Source organism: Sebastes fasciatus, chromosome 2 (genome assembly GCF_043250625.1).
Source record: "Sebastes fasciatus isolate fSebFas1 chromosome 2, fSebFas1.pri, whole genome shotgun sequence".
Lineage (NCBI taxonomy): Eukaryota > Metazoa > Chordata > Actinopteri > Perciformes > Sebastidae > Sebastes > Sebastes fasciatus.
Window position 1 is genome coordinate 4,555,353 of NC_133796.1, and position 18,612 is coordinate 4,573,964.

General features: G+C 38.4%; 1 protein-coding gene and 1 long non-coding RNA gene across 2 annotated transcripts in view; one reads left to right on the plus strand and one right to left on the minus strand.

Moving 5' to 3' along the window:
• Positions 1–18,612, plus strand: part of LOC141783038 (uncharacterized) — a 42,311-nt gene that overhangs the window by 16,514 nt on the left and 7,185 nt on the right. The window contains exons 2-3 of the long non-coding RNA XR_012597199.1: positions 2,088–2,241; positions 9,376–9,627. This is a non-coding gene — a long non-coding RNA (uncharacterized LOC141783038). The remainder of the gene's footprint in view (positions 1–2,087; positions 2,242–9,375; positions 9,628–18,612) is intronic.
• LOC141783015 (hatching enzyme 1.2-like) lies at positions 5,062–12,506 on the minus strand. The gene is made up of 4 exons (XM_074659915.1): positions 11,947–12,506; positions 9,411–9,589; positions 7,473–7,554; positions 5,062–6,418 (listed from the first exon to the last, which is right to left on the minus strand). Exons 1-4 carry the CDS (start codon positions 12,018–12,020, stop codon positions 6,286–6,288), a joined length of 468 nt encoding a protein of 155 aa, XP_074516016.1. The 5' UTR covers positions 12,021–12,506; the 3' UTR covers positions 5,062–6,285.

Below are 18,612 nucleotides of genomic sequence, written 5' to 3' on the forward strand. Positions count from 1 at the left end.
TGACTTGCAGCAACGTACTGGCTTATTATTACTAGTAATTGGCATGATGCACCTTTAATATATTCAACAAATAATCAACTTTTAAAACTATTTATCTATGTCAACAGATCAGACAACATTTTGGTTGCAGTTATAACACAATCTGTGCATTAAAACAGCTGATATGTAGTCCAAATCTTCCTGGTTGAATAAGTTATTAATGTTGCTTATGAGGAAACCGCCCCAGAAAACCATCGATCACATGGGCTCAGTAGTCATGTAATATTTACCAGCTGACTAAAGGCTGTAAAAATGTCCGCCTCATGCTCACACACACACACACACACTGAGTCAGACACTGTAGGGATTGCTGGTGTTTGTCTGTACACATTTGTACCCATATGTAAGTGTGTGTGAATGCCTGCAGCACATTAGATGGGAGGGATGCCTCTCAAAATAAAAGCTTACTGTGGAGAGACACTTTCTGCTGGCGCTAAAAAACTCGCCTAATTTTAGTTTTTGCCAGGGAAACGATGAGAGCGCACTGAGCTGGGAGACGAGTCCCAGCGCTGCCGAGTGATGAGTCACTTCAGTCGAATAAACAGCAGAGAGAGAGGAACCAGCGAAAGGAAAAAACAGGAGAAATGATCTGTTTATGTGGACCGTCCATGCTCCAAGTGTCAGCTACCGGTCGGCTGATGAAGTTGGGGAATATTTTGCTTTCTGAGCACCTAAAATGTCAGAAAAATTTGAGTTAATAAATGAGAATGTTGTGAAAAGATTGCTTCTCTGTGTGTGTTGTCCAACAGCTAACATGAGGCGTCTGCATACCTCTCCGTCACGACTGCTGCCTCAGTTGTTTTTATTTTGCTCAGTCAGCCCCCCCGCCTCCAGCCATCACTTAACCCAGGCCCATCATGCATTTCTGAAGCACTTCCTAGACCTCCACTTGTCTACCAGATGCCCTCGGGACTTTCCCACACAGCGTTCGAATTGCACCGTGGCTTTCGGGGGAGATTATTTTTCAGGGTTGGGGGGTGTTTCAGTACTCAAGCTTTCTGGGGAGTTGAGGTCCATGTAGCTCCCCTGTAGCTCCCTTGTATTTCAAACCCTGTTTCGAGGAAACAAGTTGTTTAACCTGGAAACCGTAGCAAAACGTTGCACACTGTTGCACACTGTTTTCAGGTTGAACGTGCCCCAGTTCACATTCCCAAATCATCCCCACCTGCAGACTCACCTGCCTCTCATTAACTCATGAATCCTTCAGTGTATATAACCAGCTCACCAGATCTTTCCCTTTGCCAGTTCATCATGTTGTGCACTTCTCTTCCAGCCGTCTGTATCTGGTACCTGTGTTTTGACCTGTTTCACTGCCATCTCATGTCTGATTGTAAGCCTGATCAAAGTCCTTTTTCTTTGAACTGTTCCGCTTTTGGGACCTCAATCCTATACACTGCTTCAACGGAACTGCATTGCTAGGTAGAAGCTTGTGCCCATGTTTACTTCCTGTCAGCTGATATTATTCACATACACTGCAACAGGAAATATGGTGCCTTCAAATGGGGTCGTGTTTACCATGTTCACGAGATGAGTCCATATGAACGCCACCCTCATGTCGTATTCACGACCTCGTAAGTGGAAAGTTTCTGAAAGCTCAGAGTTCACGACTTGTGACGTGTTTGTTGATGTTGTGAGAAATGGCGGAGGCCAGGGAAGTTAATTTTTTAGCGTATAATAAGTTAATATATTGTAATTTTGTTTTTCTTCGTAACGTTTTTTTGTCTGAGGAAAATGTTCATATTCCCAACTGCCTCATCTTTTTCCTCTGTCATTATGCCTTTGGATTTACTGCATTATGTTACCCGCTTGTTAGCTTGCTAAATTGTTAGCCTCTATGGCTTCTAGACGGCAACAGTAACGTGAGTATTGCCGTTCTCACGACTTTAACCACTTGAACCGCAAACATACCGCATACACAACTTCCCATGTTGTAAACACAAGCTCAGTTCCATTTGAAGGCGCCAATAAACTGGGAATGTTCAGGTTTACAACTGTGAAATGGTTAATTGCCTCGTACACACATCCGTGACACTCTCCTCTCTTTTCAGTACTGAGGCTTTTCTGCACCGGACCATGGTGGACCGTCCTGGGACCTCTCTCTCTCTCCCTTTGGCTGTCGGTGTCTCAATCCAGACTTCTCAGACCTTCCTCCTCAAAGATGACTCACCTCTTGTCTCGTCTCCCTCTGCATGAATGGTATCGGTGAGTTTTGCCTCTTGTGTAGTCTGTCCTCTTTCCATGTCTTCATGCAAAGGCTGGCCCACTCCAAAAGATTTTTCAAATCTTAACAGATGTTGAAAATGTGAGAGAGCCCAAACATAACAACATGAGTTAAATATAACAGTGTTGTTCCTATAGTGTGTGGAGAGCAACGACTTGACCAAAACAGCGCCCCACACACTAACAGATTCATTCATGAACAACAAGAGTCCGGACTAAAAAAAACAAAACAGAAATCTCGCAAAATTCTCTCGTGATCACGCGTTACTTTAGTGTAAACAAACATAGCGGGACGACGGGCAGGAAGAATTATAAATGTTAGTTTTTACTTCGTACTGAAAATTCATGAAGGATGGATGGATGAAGTCATGGAGACACGGTAAATAAACTTGTGTTGTTGCCACAAACCAACAAGTTGGTCCTCCATTTCTGAGCTTCATCTTACAACTACTTTATGCTTCCTGTTTAGCATTAGCTCATGCATTAGCCACGGCCGCCATGACGGCAGTGGTTGTCCTTCCTTCTTCAGGCAGCTTGGTTCACTGTTGGCTATCATTCTTTCCCACGTGACTGCGTCATCGGCCGTCCTCAGGATCCCCCACACACAACAGGAGATCCGATCGTAAATAATGAACATGTTTAACATTTACCATTTCAAATCTGTGCGGCCAGGATGGACTTCTGAGCTGATTGGGGGATGTAAAAAACACTCTTAACATACCTCACACCACAGGTACGTCTTGAGAGATAATCTTTAGAACCATCAAAAAATCAGGGCTTTGCTGAATATTGTCAGGAGGGGAGAACTGGGCCCTTAATTCTCGTGTAGTGTGTACCTGGCGTTGGAGAGGAGGTTGTGTGGCTCAGGTCTTACCAGTTTTGCTGTCTTGGATGTAAAAGCGTTCTTTTCAAGTAACATATCCAAACCGTTTTTTAAATATCTGACATGGCTTTCTGGATGGCAGTGTTGTTGGGTCGGTCCACGACTTTGGTCCAGATTGAAATATCTCAACAACTATTGGATGGATTGCCATAAAATTTTGTAAGAATTATAGAGTTACCACATAAAGATCAAGATAATGAAGACTTTAACAATCATAATAGTGTGTTTTCTTACTTCGTCGACTAGTCTAAGTTTAAACTTTCGTTTCAACGTCAGGGTAATTGGTCATCAGGAACATCCCTCCTAATTACTACCAGTTACTTTTCAGATTAAGATTTTTGAAGTGCCTAGTTGGGGCCCATTGTCATGTCTCATATGTCCATGAATTGTCATAACAATTCCCCTCTAAACATCTCAGTTGGTTTAATTTAAATTTAAACTGTTTGAGGCTCAAAGAGGTGAAATTATTTCACAATTGCATGTTTTTTCTTGCATCTCCTATTAATCATATCATTATCTGTTGACCTTTGGAGGGGCTCGAGTCCGACCCGTAGGCTGGGACTTAATGGACTAAAACCACCAAACTATATACTGTACATCCTGTAAAGTCTGTAGACGGTCATGGACCTGAACAGTACATCCATCTACAGCAGTGGTCTCAAACTCAATTTACCTGGGGGCCGCTGGAGGCAGAGTCTGGGTGAGGCTGGGCCGCATCAGGTATTCCACAAAAAAAGCTTTGTTAAAAAAAAAACAATCTTCTCAAACGTCATTATTAACAGTTCTTTAACTTGAATGGGTTCTTCTGAACATGAACGGTTCTTCTGAACATGAACTGTCCTGAACATTAATGGAACATTGAAGAACATGAACGGTTCTTCTGAACATGACCTCTATTGCGTCTCCCACTTTTCCTGAAATTGTCTGTGCTCGTCACCAACCTTTCTCTTCACTGCAGGCTTTGAAAAAGACATGATTGGGGCTGTGTGACAAGATATATATTCATTCCACTTGGTGTCACTCCGCAATAAAGTTGTGCCTGCTGTGTTTGTGTTGCTCTGCAATTACACCACCAAACCGCTAGTTGGCGGCGGCGTCTCTATGAGTTTCCTTCTTCTTCTTCTTCTTCTTCTTGTACTACAAACAGAAACTGAGCGGAGTTGGAGCTAATAACTGTTGAACCACAGAACTTTTACTGACATTACTGGAACGGCGAAAAGAGAAAATACATCTGAGTCGATTTGTGTGAACAAACATTGAAAAGATCGAGGCAGAGAGAAGTTGAACTTTCTGTGGTTGTCCGGGGTCCTGGCCGCTCAGCATCGCTGAGAGACTGGACCAATCACAGCTGTTGCGGTCTGCGTCGCCGCGACGTGTAGTTACATTTCTGGAGAGGTGCACGTCAGGCTACGGCGTCGATTCAACGCAGAAGTATAAATCAAGCTTTAATCAAGCTTATGCGATGTTACACGGGCGCCGCCATAGTTGTTGTGAAATGTTTCTCTGCTTGCATCAAGCCCGGCCGATTGCCCGCCCCCGGGAGCCATATACCCCACTGTGATTGGTAGGTTCGTTCAGCTCGGGCTCGCGCAACAAAGGGACCTTCCACACACAACGCGGCAAAGGGCCATTCACATAAAACTTGCGGGCCGCACTAACATTAAACTTTCATATCAAGGTGGGGGCCACAAAATATCGTCTTGCGGGCCGCAATTGGCCCGCGGGCCGCGAGTTTGAGACCCCTGATCTACAGTAAAACAAAGAACTGATGTGTGATGTTACACTGAAGAGCTGAAAAGACCAAATGATCCAAACTGTACACTCCCGTAAAAACCATGGAGGGGTGCTGCCTCCTTTTGGTGGAAAAATAAAATGACATATTTTTTGTTTTTGTAGATTGTATATTTATTGGACACATATTTCCCTTCATGGTAGAGATGAATACAAAGTCATTGACTATAAATCCCAAATTTCAAGAAGAAACCACAAAATTAAAAAAGTAAGGAAAAAGGACATTTAGCTCAAATTGTCCTGATTATATTAATTGTTATTGCCAGGTAATTCAGAATACTTATTTTTTTAAGTTATTAATTGCTATTGGATCCCATCAGACTTCCCTGCTTGTGTCTGCACACAATTACCATAGCTGTAACACATTCTGAGTTATTTCTATTTTATGTTACATTTTGGTATATTTGGTTTTAGGTTTTGCATACTTTTACTACACTTCATGAATACAGGACTTTTACTTGCAATGGAGTATTTTTACAGCAGTGTGTTGCAATATTTACTTAAGTAAAAAATCTAAATGCTTCTCCTACTGGTAGTTCATATGAAAGATAGATAGATAGATAGATAGATAGATGAGTCATAGATCATCGTCTCTTGGCTCTGTGAGCCAGCTCAGTAAAACCTTAACCAAATCATAAAGTTTATTGGTTTTAAAACCAATGAAAAAGTGAGTCAATGATTTAAATCAAATTACAAATTGTTAAAACACAAAGTAAGAACAAAGTAATCTCCCCATTAATTCCCTGGTTAGGAAACAAACAATCAGATTCTGATTAATATCTCATATCAATATTTACTTTCCTTGTTATTATGGTACATGGTAACCCAATCAGTGTAGTGGGATGTGTTCACTGTGTTTTAGGAGGAAACACTTCATTTTACAGGTCCGTACATTTCATGGTAATTAGGTGATATTTAGCAAGTAACCTATTTGAAATGTATTTGAAAATACTGCCAATTTACCCCAATATTTACCTTAAAATTACCTTATTATAAACATGATTTAATAATTATTTGCTAAAATAGCATATAATGGTTAAAATAGGGCCCTTAGGCTTGAGAAGCGGCTGCTCTTCATCGGAGGTGGAAAACTAATAGAAGACACTTCTGATCAGGCACAAATCTCACCATTGTCTGACTCATTGTCTACACAAATGTAACCTGGTAGCTAATATCATGATTCAGGGAGTTTTTTAAAAGAAATTTCAAATAAGTTATTTGCTAATTATTATCTATTTATCAGCAGACATGTAAATAAAGCATATCAATTAACTTTAATTTAAACAATTAAATTTGCAGGCCTGTAAAATTAAGTGTTACCTTTTAGTTTTACAGAATATAGTGTTAATTCTTCACTCACTGCATCCGTAAAGCTTGTTGACGCGAAGGATGTCAGTTTGGCTCATCTCTTTGGCTTTTCCAAGGACTTGGTCAGGGTTGCGCTTAGCGACGATGGTTGGCTGCCCGTTTTTGGAGAAGGCGTACCTTGAGGAGCACACAAACACAAGATTGTTGTTATATAGTTTATATACTTGCTCCAAACCCACAATTGATTTTGTAAACAGTGCTGCAGGAATGAGTTCTAAAACCTAGAAATGAGTTAGCATTTTAACACTTCCTGTTCCCTTGTCTGGAAGTCAGTGAGTTTTTTGAATGGGTTCTTTAGTTAGATGACTGTAATAAGCTTAAGAGATTTTAACGTTTTGTTCTACGATATATAAAATCCGTCAGTAAATATCCCACTCATGAATTTTGAAGCTTCTATGTGTCTTAAAAAAGGCGGTTGCTAACAGGTGGCTAAATGAGACTACTACGCTGACGTTAGCTTTTTTACTTCTGGCAATTGCTTCAAAAATTATAAAAGTGGTGTTCATTTGTGAAGATTATCTTGCTGAACAAAACGTGTAAGTATCATAAACGTGTGTTTGCTATAGAGTTTATTTTCTGCAAAAATTAAAAACGCAAGGTACCGCATTTAGCATAAAAATATGCTCAAATCATAACATGGCAACCTGCAGCCCAACAGGCAACAACAGCTGTCAGTGTGTCAGTGTGCTGACTTGACTATGACTTGCCCCCAAACTGCATGTGATTATCATAAAGTGAGCATGTCTGTAAAGGGGAGACTCGTGGGTACCCATAGAACCCATTTTCTGTACATTCACATATCTGGAGGTCAGAGGACAAGGGACCCCTTTAAAAATGGCCATGACAGTTTTTTCCTCTCCAACATTTTGCTTAAATTTGGAGCGTTATGGATCCATTAGGTTTTCTAGTTTCATTTGATACCATTAACTTCCCTCCAGCTTTAAAACTGAGCCCACTACAACCTAAAAATACCAAGTTGCATTAATGCGTTACAGAAATTAGTGTTGTTAAAACAAATTTGCATTAATACGTTATTATCGCGTTACCTTTGACAGCCCTAGTATTATTATAGGTTAAGCTACACAGAGTATTAGTTAGCATTAGCTCCACCTTTACCAGCTGCAACATTAACATGCACACATTAATGTTAATGCATCACTAACACACTTACTTGCTGTAGTGCATGATAGAGTTGAAGTCGTAACCAGTACCCAAGTTGTTAGTGTTCTTCTTCTGGAAGTTTCTTTCAGCTCCTGTACAGAGGGAGAGTTTTCTTCTTCAGTAACAGTGCAACTTTCTGCAACCTTCTGCAGTCTGGTGCATGCAATCAGGAGTTTACATACTAGTTAATATCTTGGCTGACCTGATGGCAAACCATCTTCCTTTCTGCAGTTATATGTAGATATAAGTCTGGCTTCTATTTGGTTATTAGATAACCTCAAAGGTTGTGTACTGACATTATTGGCTTTTGCTTACATTGAATAGGATTGAAATTTAAGTTCTGTGATCAGGAGAGCAAAACAAGCGCGAATACAAGAAATTTAGTAGTCGATACCAATACAAGTGAAATACCAATATTCCCGACTCAGGACTGTGCTGCTTACCGGCTGATAACAGCTACGTTAGTAGCTCTCCCCATGCCGGTTTCAACACAAATTTGTTGTTCCCGATGTCGCATTATCGGGGAATAAAAAGGGTGCGTCTCCTGGACGCGTCGATAGTGAGTTTACTGGATCCCAAACACATTTTATATCATCTCCAGAACGCCGTTATTCTCGAGCCCTGACGGTACCTACGGTACTGTAGTAAAATGAGTACCGTCACGTTTTCAGAATTTTGCCATCGACTTGGTACCGAAGTATCAGTTCTTATTAATATACAGTGTTGTGAATTTTGTCCAATTCTTTTTTTTATGATTAAATACATGCACAACGCCTACGCCTACGATGTGTCCTCCTGTTGGTTGAAAATGCACCGGTATGTTTACGTATTATATTGTTTTATTCTGTTATCTACGTATGTTTGAATAGTGCTCGTGGCTCCGCCCCTTCCGCTACGTAGCCAAGATGGAGGCAGTTGAGTGTGGAAAGTGTCCAGCGTTCCACACTCAACGATCTGACCGTTTTGAGTACAACATCCGGGTACTTTGAGTGCACTGCATTTGCCGTACTACCCAATTGGAACGCACTATGCACTCAAAATAATGAGTATGTAGTACAGAAGATGGTAAACATGACCCAATTAGCATCGTCATTGTGAGCATGTTAGCCTAACACAGAGCTGCTAGCATGGCAGTAGACTTTGTTATTCTGTTATAGAGAGGCGAAGTCCCGCCCCTTCCGATGGACCACCATGGGACCTTATTTTTGAAAAAAACATGATCGGTAGTCAACGGAGAGAGATAAATATTTTTTTTGTAACCTGTTTGAATTGCACCATGAATCACACATATGATGTTTGTGATTTTAAAAGATAATTTTGCAAGTAAAGAAAGTCTCAGTTTGTTGTAAAACTGCTGAAGTATCAGACTGTGAAAATACGTAATTAGAAAGACGACACACCCAAAAGTGTCGTAATGACTTCTCTCTCTCTCTGAAGCTACGATGCCTGTGTGTTTCCTATTGGGATGAACTCACACCAGCAACGGGTCTGACTCGTTCTTTCTCTTCCCGGCTGATAAAAAGACCAGGAGTCGCTGAATAAAACACATCAGGTCAGATAATGTTTCATTTGTGCGTGAATTGAGCTAAGTTAGCTAGCTAGCTAGTGTTGGTGACGTATATTGTGCGAGACGAGAGCTGTAGATCACTTAACGGTTTCATGCAAAACTAGATGATATTACAACAAACTGCAACTTTCTGAAATTGACAAACATCATTTGTGTGATTCATGGCGCAATCCAAACAGGATCAAAAATGATTTGTCTCTCGTCATTGACCACCGTACATATTTTTTCTGAAATAAGGTCCCATGGTGGTCCACCTGACCGCCTCTCTATTGGTGACTCTTCAGTCAATAAGCTATAAACTCACCCCTCCATTGTTCTCATCTCATTGTGCAACACATGAAACCAGGACTGTGAAATAAAGGTTCTCGTGGAATAGCTGACCTGGCCTGATGTTCTGGGTGAGGATGGAGATGTATCGGTCTCTGTCGGAGCGGACTTGCTCGTGGTGGAAGCCCAGAGAGTGGAGAGCTTCGTGCTGCACCGTGCCCTTGTACACGCAACTACCTTGCTCCAGGGAGATGAGCTGTCTACCCCCCGTTTGGCCCAGGAAGGACCAACACCTGTCACACACACAGTGGAATCCCAGTAAAAAAAACAGGTATTGTTTTAAAAATATTCTAAATATAGCGTACACTCAAACGGATATTGCTTCTTTTTTTTTTTTTAAGTTAGTTTAGGTGGCTAAAATATTTTTTTCTGCCGTCCCTGTCCACATCACTGTATTGCTTTGCTCTGCTGTCGGTGCTCCTGTCTGTTTCTCCAAACTGGGGGCACAACGCCGGTCATCCACTGTAGGTAATACACCTACAACACCCGAACTATCCCTTTAAGGTTAGGATAGGTCATCAAGCAGAGAGTCTTGCAAGAATTTTTTGCACATTTTTGCAACTCGTGGTTTACCTTCCAGACACGACCCTTTCTCGTTAACCAGCCAAAGTGTTTATGAGGCATACCGCACCACACATGTCACTCACAAAAGCAGAATATAAACCAGTGTGTAGTGGTGGAAAATTACTCAAGTACTGTACTTAAATAAAAGGTACTTTTTTGCTTTACCTGAGTATATGATTTTTATGTTAATTTATACTTATAGTTCAATACATTTCAGAGGGAAATATAAATATTGGGTATTTCTGCAACTACCGGAATTTTTAAGTCCTAGCGATGAAATTTTGGATGTATGTTAAAGTTTTCAGTGCAATGATTGATAAATATATACACGGTATTATTACCCATCTTGACATAAAAAATAAATAGTGTGATTTAAGAAAATGTATGCATTATTTTACGGTTAAATGCCACTTTTCTTCATGTCCCTCAACTGTGATTCTCAATGTTGAGATACGTAAAATGAGCTAATTCAATTATAATATGATATTATTTAAAATGGAATTATTTTATAGACATATTACTTAACACCGTATTCAAATTATATATTTGTTTACAAATCATTTATAGGATTTAAATGTTCCACACTTCTGAGTCCTTACCGCGACACTGAACAAATGCCACAGTAAAAGTTTAAACAAATCTAGTTTCTATGGAAACAGAAGTTAGCAGGTGAGCACATGGATGACAGGTTCAGCCGCCCACATAGGTGACCCTCAGGATCAAGAAAAAACAAGGTGAAGATCACCTTTTCTTCTCAAGTATTTGTTATGTGTCCTTTCCATACAGCTTGGTAATTGTGTATTTTGAACTACATTTAAAAAATAACTTAATATTACTGTTGAATTCATTTACAGTATATTAGATGCTAAGAGTCAAAGCTAACATAGCACACCTTTCTAGCTGCCATTTATCTGCAATATCAGAAAAAAAAATATTTCCGCAACAGCTTTAGGCATCATAAAAACACCAACATATTTTATATTTTTTGTGTATTAAGACTGACATCTATAGTTACTTCATCTATAGTTAGTCTTACTGAGAAAATCATGAAATCCCCCATTTTTAGAAAATGTTTTTATATTGATATTTATAATGATGCACAAAGCTGGATGAAAATGAACATAAATGTCTTAAAATATTAATTAAAAAAAGGAAAATGTATAAAATTACGGATATCTAGAACTAGAGTTTTGCCTAGTCAAAATAGAATGCAGATATCTCTACAAATATCCTGTAGCTATTAAATGTTGAAATGGCTTGCCATAGTGAATCACGAGAGTCGCTAGTCAGTGAAGTTAATCCCTAACTAAGTGGTTGTGTTAGTTATACCTAACTTCCTGTGAAAACGGAAGTTTATTTTGAAAGGACACTATGCATGTAATGAGCGTATATTGACACGCCGTCCCTGGTCCATCTAAAAGTAACGCAAGAGGGGTACCCCGTGTGTCGGCCTCCGATGCCGAGGGGCGCTGACCAAGCGGCGGTATTTGATGAGTGAGAATGTGTTGACTGCAAAGTACTTTTACTTGTAATACTTTACATTTTGCTGATAAATGCAGGATGAGGTCTGAATGCAGTATTTTTTACTTGTAATGGGAGTACTTTCACGTTGTTGTGCTGCAACTTTTGCTTAACGGATCAGAGAACTTTTTTCAACACTGACAGAATGCAAGATGATGACCAAACACAAGCAATCAGAAAATGGGTGCAGAAAGTAACACATGTAATCACAGATTAATGAGATCTACTTCTCATTAAATCCTGTGTGTGTGTGTGTGTTTGTGTGTGTGTACTCCTTTTCATGACAAATGAGGACAATTCTATGATAACACACCTTCAATATACCTTAGACAACATCTCAACAGATGGATGTATTTGTAGAAGCATGGCTCGGAAACACTTTGATTCCCAGGTCTCTAGGACCTTGGGAAAAGCACGGCCCCATTTGTCACGTCTTTTTCAAAAGTCTTGATATTGTCTATAAACCTGTATGTGTGCGTGTGTGTGTGTTGGTGTATGTTCCTACCCAGATCCAGGGAAGAAGTCGAGGTAATCCCATTGCCAGGTCTTCATGACAAAGGTAACGCAGGTGTCAGTCATGAAGCTGTTCAGGGCATTGACGATGATGATTGTCTCGTCTCTGGCTACAGAGACAAAGAACAGGCTGCTGAGAAGTGTTCTCCTTAAACAGGCCTTCCTTCCACCTTAGTAACTCACATACCAAACAAAGCTGACGTTGACTAAACAGGTTTTTAGGAGGCAAAAAGGTCACTGCAACTTACTGTAACTGGAGGAGATGACATAGGGCACATAGACCTTGCCGCCTCCGGACCTGGGCCACCTGCAGGTTCTACCCCGGCAGCGTAATGCATTCCTCTGCCTATTTGACATAATGTCGCCGTCCTGTAGTATTGTTGCTACAAATAAACAGAAACTTATATGAATATTCACACCAGGAATCTGGCGTTTAACATGTTTGATGGACATCGACCAATGAGCTAAGGCTTTTTTTTCCATTATTGATTAACCCTATGACACCCATAATAGACCTATTCTAGTCTTTTTTAGGGGGTACAGGGGGTCTTTTGGGGGAGATAGCAGGTCAACAGTAGATGTCACATAGAAGTGGTGTACATTAGTAACTCACATACCAAACAAAGCTGATTTTGACTAGACTGTTTCTTTAGGAGGCAAAAAGGTCACTGCAACTTACTGTAACTGGAGGAGATGAGATAGGGCACATATACCCTGCCGTTTCTAGACTTGGGCCACCTGCAGCCTTTAAACGAGCAGAGTAATGCATTCCTCCGCGTATTTGGCATAATGTCGCCGTCCCGTAGGATTGTTGCTACAAATAAACAGACACTTATATGAATATTCACACCAGGAATCTGGAGTTTTACATGTTTGATGGACATCGACCAATGAGCAAAGGCTTTTTTTTCCATCATTGATTAACCCTATGACACCCATAATATTCTTGTCTTTTTTAGGGGGGGTTTAGGGGGAGATAGCAGGAGATGCAGCTCAGCACTGTGTGTCAAATTGTTCTAGTCATAAATCAGAAATAAAATTTGATTAATAAATTAAAATAATTATAAAAGTGTATAAGGGTTTACAAAATTATCATAAAAGTATATGATGACCATCCCCATGCTCAAATATGTCTCATAAGTTGTTGCAGCAATTTATGGGTTGATACCATTTGTTACACAGATTTTGTGCTAAATTTAACCATTTTTTTTACCACTTGAGAAGTGATAAAAAATGACCAATGATCCCTCCAAAATAGCATATTAAGACAGCAAGACCTTGAGGAACACCATAGAAAAAGCCATGCTGTGATTTGGTTTCAAAAGCTTTTGTCATTTTGAGATTTCTGCAAGAAATGCATGTTAAGGCGATTGGATGGCGAGAACTTGTTTTGTGTAAACTGCTCAGAAACCCCCTTATTGTCAATCTAGCTATGAAAGCCATCCATCCTCTGAATGCTCTAGCTCTCTTGTTTGTGGCTGTAAAGTTTCATGAGGCTGTGATTATCCTAGAGGTCATCACAGGTCATTTTATAGAGTCAGGTCAAGTTTGAAAAAAATGGTCTCACTACAATGAAATGGCTATTTTAGGGACTAACATCATCACACAAGAATACAGCTGGGCTCATTGGCTCCACAAGAGTCTCAGCTTTACTGTGATACCCAATTTATGTAATTCAAGACTGTTTAGGGACCCCAGTATGCAGAAATATTCAAACACACCATTTTAAAATAGAAAATAGCAGATTTATGCTGCATTCATAAAACTGCATGTGATTATCATAAAGTTGGCATGTCTGTGTTTTCGCCATCATGTATTTATAGATTATATAAAACTTCTGTCTTACTTAAGTTTTGGTTCGCTCTCTCGATGCCTTCAATAGTTGATTCACTTTCCAGCTCTTCTGAAAGAAAACCAGATGATACCAGAAACTATTAGCAGCAGTTTAGCTTGTAAATTGCTCACATGTCAGATGTGAATCGAGAGGAAAGAGAAAAGAAATACATTTTAATTTCAATATTTGAGAGAATTCTCCATTAATCAACTCACCTGTTTCGATTGCACTCTGCAAAACAAAAGCACAACAATGCACAATTTAAAACCATGTTTTCTAGCGATAGTTCTGTTTCTGTCAAGTGAAAACCAGAATAAAAATGTCCTTTGTTTTTAAAAAATTCCATTCATGTAAATTAAAGAATGCTCTTTTATGGATTTTGACAATCCTCCAACATCTTAAAGGCTCATAAAATGATTTTAAAAAACAACTGAACTATCTCAAAAATGCATCAAGCTCAAAACAAATTTTTTTTTTTCTATTTTAGTTCATTAAAAGAGAAAAAAATAAAAAAAATTTATGAGCTAAAAGAGATGTTGAGAATTTTTTTTACCCCAGATTTTGAAAATTCTCCACCATCTTAAAGGCTCATAAATTATTTAAAAAAACAACCGAACTATCTCAAAAATGCATCAAACTCATAACAAAATTTCCTTTTTCTCTTTTAGTTAATTAAAATGAAAGATTTTAAGGATTTTTTTATCACAGATTTTGACAATTGTCCACCATCTTAAAAGCTAATGAAATGATTTAAAAAAACAATTGAACTATCTAAAAAACGCATGAAGCTCATAACAAAATTTCCTTTTTCTCCTTTAGTTAATTAAAATTAGAGATTTTTAGGGTTTTTGTCTTTAATCCCAGTGTTAAAAGAGTCAGACTTACCCAAGGAGCGGCCGTCACCGAGAGGAAGAGGAGGAAAAGGCAAACTGGAGTCATGACGGTGGTCATCTTGAGTTCAATCTGTAAATAAAGTCAAAATGTGAACAGTGTTTTTTCAGTTAAATACAATAAGTTAAGAACAAAAAGAATAAGAAGGAGATGAGAGGAGTTTACCTGTTGCACCTGTTGAGTCTGATGCTCGATGCTGCAGGTGCTCAGCCCATCCCTCTTTGTAGGCAACTCTCAGAGGGTGCGTCCGAGGATTCATCATTATCTGTTGCACCCAGCTGTCACTCAAATACTTCATGTTCAAATATATGAATATTATATATACGTTATAATTGATTAAGTTATTTAACAGTTTTATTGTGGCACAAATTACAACTTTTTATATTCTATATTATAAATATTTGTTTATTTTTATGAAATGGAAAGAAATTGTTTGTAAAACAAAATCTATAAATATTACATACATATTTGTAACACTTTATTAATATAACTGGATAATATAGTATAGTATAGTATTATAATAACTGGATTGTAAACCGTCCATAAACATTATTTGGATTAATATTATAAAGTTGAAAATCATGATTATAATACATTGTTAAATGGTTAATAAATACTTTGTAAAGCATCTATAAACATTGGTTTCTTGTCCATTTATCTATGTAATGTTTATAGATAGTTTTACAAATGATTTATTAAAGGTTTGCATATCATTTGGTAAATATTTACAAATACTTAATATAGAATATAAAATGTTATAATGTGTACAACAATAAATTAATAATAAATGCTTTACTACTGAAATCAGAGTGTAATTATCACAAACAATGATAGAATAACAGAAATGATAGCATTATTAATAATTAGTAAACATTATTAATTATCATTTCATTGTTTGTTAATAGTAAAATAACTATTATCTAAGTTTAATTAACATTTTTTAACCATATATAAACAAACTCACTGTTTGGTAGTAGCTATAATCAATAACAGAACATCATAGTTTATAAGCTCATCATATGTTTTGTATTTCAAATCTTAATTTGTAAAGTACCTATATAGCTGCCAGATGAGTGTGTTTGGAGCAAAAAATACAATATTTTGCTCTTTGCAATGTAGTTGAGTAGATGTATAAAGTAGCATTACATGAAAATACATCGAGCAACCCTTGTGTAGGTTAAGTTAGTTGCACTCCACCACTGATGATATCAGATATAACCAAAAAAAAGAAAGGAAAATAAGAGTAAATGCAAGAAAAACAAAATCAACAATGAGCCCTCAGGCCTGTTGTGTCAAAAACTGTTCATGACATCGAGAAGCAGTGGAATGTATTTAGAAAAGTGTTTCTGTAAAACTCAACATGTTTCTGGGTGGTAAAACTTCTTCTCAGGGATGAGGCTATTTTTACCCAAAGTACAGATGTTATGTAACTTCTTTTCTCCGCAGGTCAGAGCACAACAACCTTCATCAGTCAACACTCAGTAAGTAGATCGTCTTAGATGGGAGAATGCATGTGAATGGATGAGTCATTGTCAAGTGACAAACTAACAAATGGCTTATTGATCACTTTGAGAAAGAAGGGGTTGGTAAACATATATTACTTCATGAAGCTTTCCTTAAAAGTGACTAGAATAAGTTAAATCTTTATTGATCCCCAGAAGGGAAATTCAGGTGTTTCAGCAGCACAAAGACAGATATAAGCACAGATAAATAGATAAAATAGGGCTGTCAAAGTTAATAATTTGTAAACGCATTAACACAACTTGAGATTTTTACGTTGTAGTCAGTTTTAAAGATAGTGAAGATACTGGTATCATATTAAAGTAGAAAGCCTCCTGAAGGAGGTTAAATAACGAACTTCCGATTCGATGATTCCGATGATTTCCAATAATAAATATATACATACATTTGCATAAAGCAGCATATTTTTCCACTCCATGTGATTAATCGCAATTTTTACAACAGTTTGTTTAAGTGGGATGTAGGTTAGCATACAATAGATTTATCTGCGATTGACTTTTTGGCAAATAAAAGAAATATGCAATATATTTGCACATCATCACTGTGCAAGCAGAGTTTGTGGCAAAGGAACTGCAATACTTTTCCACATGTTGGGTTTTAATAAATGTTTAAAGGTCAGAAAAAAGTGTTGATTTTGAAACTATTATTATTATTTTACACATACAGCAGTTGGATCTGAGGGACTCCAAACAACGAGGAAGTAAAGTCAGTGTTAAAGGGTTAAAAGTCAACAGCACTCAACTCCAACAACAAAAAAAAACAAAACTTGTTCACCAGGAAAAACACATTCAGAGTTCAGAACGGACAGATTCAAGTTTGTTCATCTGACAGAAATATGCAAGAGGCAGTGATTTTCGTCACGTTAGGACACTCATCGCTCATGTCAGTTTGGTTATGACACAAAGCAGGACGTCTTTTAGTTGGAATTCGTACATAACGTTACATAACAACAACACAAACCGGTTGTTTGGGAACAGAGACGTTAATACATCCACCACGGTACAGGCTTACAGCATACAGCCATTGAGTGTATTTGAAGGTAATAAAAGTGATGAATTCAACATGCTGAATTGTCTGAAGTTAGTGTAAGGGAAAAGGTCATGGTTGGGCTTAAAGTAAGTACCTGAACTAAGTAAAAACGTACGGAAACAACTACAAAAAACACAAACGTCAATAAAAAACACGTGACAAACGCCAATGTAACATACAAAACAAAACAACGGTCTCGAACTCAGGTCTCCTGCTCAAAAGTTTGTTGTTTGTCGAACCCATCCACCTCCTCATCCGCCTACCGCAAGTGGTCTTTCTCGCTTTTTATACTACATCACTAACTCTTATCGTAGCATTGACATGCATTTTACATTGCAGTCAGTGCAGGATACATGCCGTACAAATGACACACGGAAATGAACAAAGGCGTACTCATTATCGTGGCATTAATATATGCAAATGTGCGTACGCCACCTCCCACGCAACAGGTGTGATCTATAAAAACAAACTTGATGGTAGAATGTGCGCACCAGTACGTAAACTTTGACCCATGCGTACGCACATTATGGAAGCACCGTGGTATGGGAAACTGCCGACGCAGACGGTGAGGTGGTGAATTGAAGCCAGACTGTAGATATTAAATGTCATTATACGTATAATGATGCCTCAGATTTAACTTCACTAAACTATCAATTTAGAACTTTGATTAATAATTAAATGAATAACTATAACCAAAATAGATAGTAAAGGTTGAAGGATATCGGAGTTCTTGACACAGCAGCGGTTGGCATTATTCACTCTTGTACAACATTAAACAGACCAGCATGTTTAATCCACAAACGTTTATTTACAAAATAATAAAGGTGTAAAACACAATATTAATCTAACTAAATAACTAAACAAAACAAACCAAACACTGTGTGTGAGCATGTGTGTGTGTGTGTGTGTGTGTGTGTGTGTGTGTGTGTGTGTGTGTGTGTGTGTGTGTGTGTTTGAATGTGTGTGAGAGAGTGAGGGGGAGAGAGAGAGAGACAAGATGTCTCAAGATGTCTGCACATGCCTACAGACAATATGGCTGACTGTAAAACTACAAAGATGGCTGGATTAAAGTTGGCCGCCAGGATGTCACCACATGGCCTCTTTGTTCTTCGGAACACATGTGCTCAGGAAGGACAAAAGGGGGTGTGATGTGGGGGTTGAGATTATCTGAATGTGTATGTTATGTTTTAAAACTAATTCACTGTTTATGTATGTGATCTTAATGTGTGTCGGACTATGCAGTCGGTTAGAAAAGATGGTTAATTTGCATGCAAGACCTTTTGTCTATGTGGCATAATTTAACACATCAGATGTGGCAAAACCAGCTACCCAAATATGTTAACTACAAATAATATCACAACAATCAAACTCAATGAATAACAT